This window comes from Nerophis lumbriciformis, linkage group LG33 (assembly GCF_033978685.3).
Source record: "Nerophis lumbriciformis linkage group LG33, RoL_Nlum_v2.1, whole genome shotgun sequence".
In the NCBI taxonomy this organism is placed as follows: domain Eukaryota; kingdom Metazoa; phylum Chordata; class Actinopteri; order Syngnathiformes; family Syngnathidae; genus Nerophis; species Nerophis lumbriciformis.
In genome coordinates this window covers 11,342,997-11,347,324 of record NC_084580.2, presented here as the reverse complement: position 1 = coordinate 11,347,324, position 4,328 = coordinate 11,342,997, and the positions used below count along the sequence as shown (strand labels likewise).

The 4,328-nt window shown below is 52.3% G+C and overlaps 1 protein-coding gene across 1 annotated transcript; it reads right to left on the bottom strand.

Moving 5' to 3' along the window:
- Positions 1-817: 817 nt before the first annotated feature.
- htr1aa (5-hydroxytryptamine (serotonin) receptor 1A a) lies at positions 818-2,029 on the bottom strand. The gene has a single exon (XM_061948596.2). It carries the CDS (start codon positions 2,027-2,029, stop codon positions 818-820), a length of 1,212 nt encoding a protein of 403 aa, XP_061804580.2.
- Between the last annotated feature and the right edge of the window lie 2,299 nt (positions 2,030-4,328).

Sequence of the window (4,328 nt, the reverse complement as noted above, 5' to 3'; positions counted from 1 at the left end):
AATCTAATTAGTTACTATGGTAATCATTGTCACAGCAGCTCAGACGAGGCACCAAGCAGTGTGGGTGGGAAGCGTTTCCACAGACTCGGAAGGAGATTTTCACAACAAAGTTCTAAAGCTTAGTGATGTATCAGATGTATCAGATTGTAGGTTGATTTATTTTGTACCCTTCGCATTCATATTTCACTGTTTGTTGCATTTTTGTTGCGTTCCACTTGATTGTAAAATATGTCGATCGAAAGGGTGTGTGACGTTCATATTTTGTCAATATTCCGTGTTTTATCGTTCATAGAAAAAATTAAAATTCCATTACGTTTTTTAGCATTCAATCAGACATTATTGTGAGGTTTTGTACTAGTGTTCCTAAAAATAGATATACCGGCCCCCAGACACATTTTTTTCTCTAAATGTGGACCCCAAGTCAAAATAATTGCCCAGGCCTGCTCTAACCCTAACCCTAACCAAATGACCCAAAATTAAGTCTTTGTTACTTACAATTTGTTCCCCTATTGTCCAAATAACTCTTAATTAAGTATTTGTTCCCCATACTAAAGACTTACCAAAAAAATATACGAATTGAGCAGTATTAAATGAAAAATATATTACCCAAAGTAAGAATTAAAGATAGTAAAAAATAAAAAAAATAAACATTTAAATGATTACCTCTGTCAGTCAAATGTGTGTCCCTCCGCACCTGCAAGTTCAACAAGGCAACTGCAGGGGGAGCTGCGTTGCGTAAACAACATTTGACCTCACATGTCAACACGCCACATGTGACTCTCTGCCAGGTGTACCTAACGTCGTGGCGCGCGCGCGCTCACGGCCTGTGGAATTTGCACTTGACTATCTTCTTGAAAGCACTTTGGAAGTCCTTGTTGAAGTAGGCGTAGATGATGGGGTTGAGCAGGGAGTTGGAGTAGCCCAGCCAGTTGATGACGGCGCCCAGCCAGTCCGGCATGAAGCAGCTCTCGGCGCAGAAAGGCAGCACCAGGGCCACGATGAAGAAGGGCAGCCAGCAGAAGATGAAGGTGCCCATGATGATGCCCAGCGTCTTCACCGTCTTGCGCTCCCGCGCCAGGGCCAACTTGCGCTTGGCGCCGCAGTTCCTCTCGTTGAGGTTTTCGTGCGACGACGACGACTGCGGCGTGTTGGGCAGGGCCAGGTGGCTCTTGGAGCTGCTCACCTCCACCACCTCCAGGGACTCGCCCTCGTCGCCGAACTGCACCGCGCCGTTTACGCACGGCCTGGTCGCCTCCGCCGGGGACAAAGTCAAGCACCTGTCGGCTTTCACTTTCTCTTTCCTCACCGTCTTCCGGATCCGGAAGCGAGCCGCCTTGAAGATCCGCCCGTAGAGGACCAGCATGAGGATGAGGGGGATGTAGAACGCCCCGAAGGTGGAGTAGATGGTGTAGCCCGGGTCCTGGCTGATGATGCACGCGTCCGGGTCGGCGCGGTCCTCCGCGCTTCTCCACCCCAACATGGGCGGGATGGAGATGGAGAAGCCCACCAGCCAGGTGACGCTGATGAGGATCGCGGCTCTCCTCGGGGTGCGCTTGTTGACATAGTCTATGGGGTCCGTGATGGCCCAGTAGCGGTCCAGCGCGATGGCGCACAGGTGCAGGATGGAGGACGTGCAGCACAACACGTCCAGGGAGATAAACAAGTCGCAGACGCCCTGGCCCAGAGTCCACTTGCTCAAAACCTGGTACAGGGCCGCCATGGGCAGCACCAGCACCGACACCATGAGGTCCGTCACGGCCAGGGATCCGATCAGGTAGTTGGCCACATTCTGGAGGGACCTCTCCAGGGCGATGGCGGCCACCACGCACGCGTTGCCGAACACGGAGCTCAAGATGAGGGCCCCCAGGAGCAGGGAAGTGAGCACCTGGTAGCCCAGCTCCACCTGGGGGGAGAACCCCGCAGAACCGGTGCCGTTGTCGGAGCCCAGCCAGTCCGCGACCACCTCCGCCCCTGGCGGGTAGCCCCCGGTGGCGTTGCTGTGGTTGCCCGTGGCGGTGAGGTAATCCATAGTTGGCGTGCAACTTTCCCGGGGCGGTGCGGGGAGGGCATGCAGCCGGGCGAGGTTAAGGGGGATGGGGGGGCCCCCTCAGCCGCTGCCGCCGATGGAGCTCATCGTGTGCGTCTTGACGCGCTCCAGCCGAGGAAGCGAGTTACTCTCAGGACGCATGACGCACGCCGGGTGTGCGCGCGCGCGCGTGTGTGTGTGAGTGCATGTGTGTGTGTGTGTGTGCGCACGCTGTACATGTGTGCGCCTGATCATGTGTGAGTTGACAGCCGTGCGCGCCCACTGGTGTTTGGAGTCATCTGAGCTCGGTAACGGCGTGGAGGATTTTTATAGCGGCAGCGTCGAAACACGTCAGACTGCGTGGAGGTCGCTCCCGCACTTTAAAAGGCTCCCCCTCTCCTCCTTCTCCCATTTATTCACCTCACACCCATACTGGCTGCTTCTCTCACTCTCAAAACCTACTTCTTTAGTGGATTTATTTTTTTTCATAGACGTGACGTGTAGGTTGAAAACGGGTTTAATTGCGAGTAGTACTAAAATGTAATATTCAAATGTGCTGAAATTGGACAAGGTTGGATTGAAGTAAAAGGGCGTTAAATAAAGGGGTGGGGGAAAAAAAGGGTGGTTTCAGGACCAGGGACAGCGCCAATAGGAAGGGAGTGAGGGCAGCTGCTGTCATCTGCTGTTCACAGACAGAATTGCACCCTATTTTGCTTTAAAAAGCCTAATAAACAACAACTGTTAAAACGAAATAGGCAAACGATTTGGGTTGTAACTTTGAACTCCATGTCTTGATTAAGTTGTACAAACATTTAATTTGATTTCTGTAGCCAAGCACGGTTTGAGCTGGTGTGTGAGTTGACATGCAGGATCTAGTTCAGACCTGGGCAAATTAAGACCCAGTTGCAACATGCGGCCCGTTAATTATTAATAATTAACATGTATGTATGTATATTTCTGGGGGTACGCTCTGGGCCTGCCTGTCAGACGGGGGTCGACGCCTCAGGCTACTGCATCCGAACTGCGTGTCTGGAGCTCCTGGGTCCCGCTGTCCATCCCTTCCGGGTGCCCGTCTTGGTTGGGGCCTGTTGGGCCTAGTCCCTGCGTCTGTTGTGGTAGCTTGGTGCTGCAAGGTATTCCGAGGTGCTGCGAGTCGGCCAGTTGCTGGGGTAGTGACCTTGTTTGTCAGCATGTCTGTGATCTTCTTTTAATTCTTTTTTTTTTTAATTAATTAATTAATTAATTTATTAATTTATTTATTTTTTAATATATTTTATTAATATTATTTTTTAATTTTCCCCTCCCTCAGGGGGGGGGGCTCGGCGGGGCGGTTGCTGGTTGTTCCATCTCCATCGTTGGGGTCCCTGCGGGTGGGGTGGGTGGTTCCCGTGGCCCTGTGCCTGGGTGGTCCTGCGGCGGCCGGTTTGGGTGGGGTGGCCGAGGGCTGGCCTCGCCGCGCTCTCCGGGGGTGGGGGGTGGGCTCGTGGGGGCCCGGTTGCCGGTGGGGCGGGGGCGGTCTTCCCGTCCGGTTGCGGGGAGTCTCTGGGTCCCTCGGGCGGGGCGTCTCGCCTTTCTGCCCGTGTGGGGTGTGGTCTCTCGCTGGCTTGGGGTCTGGCTGTCCCCTGCTTTTCTCGTGCCCTGTCCTCTGCCGGGTGCGTCTGTCTGCGGCCTGCTGCTGGCCCTTGTGGGCGGTACGGTGGGTCGGGCTCTGGGGTTCCTGTCGCTGGCCGGCTTGGCTGCGTGGGGGCGGTGGTCCCTGGTTCCCTGGGCACCACGCCTCCTGTTTGTGGGTTGGGCTCTCGGGGGTGATGGGGCCGTGCTCTGGCTCCCACGCACTCTGGGAGTCGATTGTATTGTACATGCAAATTCACATATGCTCACATACGTACATAGGTACCTACGCTCCCACATACATACACAAATACAGTACATATTTACCTACCTAATGTTCGTACATCCACACGCACATTCAATATACAAACATACACATACACATACTGTTCATATACATTCACTGTACAAACACATATACACATTCTGTACATATACATTCATTGTACAAACACATATACACATTCTGTACATATACAAGTACATATGCATACTTACACTCATGCACATAATCACGTTTCATCAAACATATATTAACGTTGTTGCCCTAGGGTAAACTGGGTGTAACACATGGCACACTGACAAAGCTTAACCTATTGTGACTATAACAATCTACAAGGTTAATGTAGGTTGCTTCTCTTTCTCCCCCTCCATTTTTCTGCATTCTTTCGTATCTCAAGTTATCATTACG

What these genes read in the sequence shown, in the direction of transcription:
- htr1aa (XM_061948596.2), bottom strand. Translation starts at nt 2,029, where the DNA reads ATGGATTACCTCACCGCCACGGGCAACCACAGCAACGCCACCGGGGGC.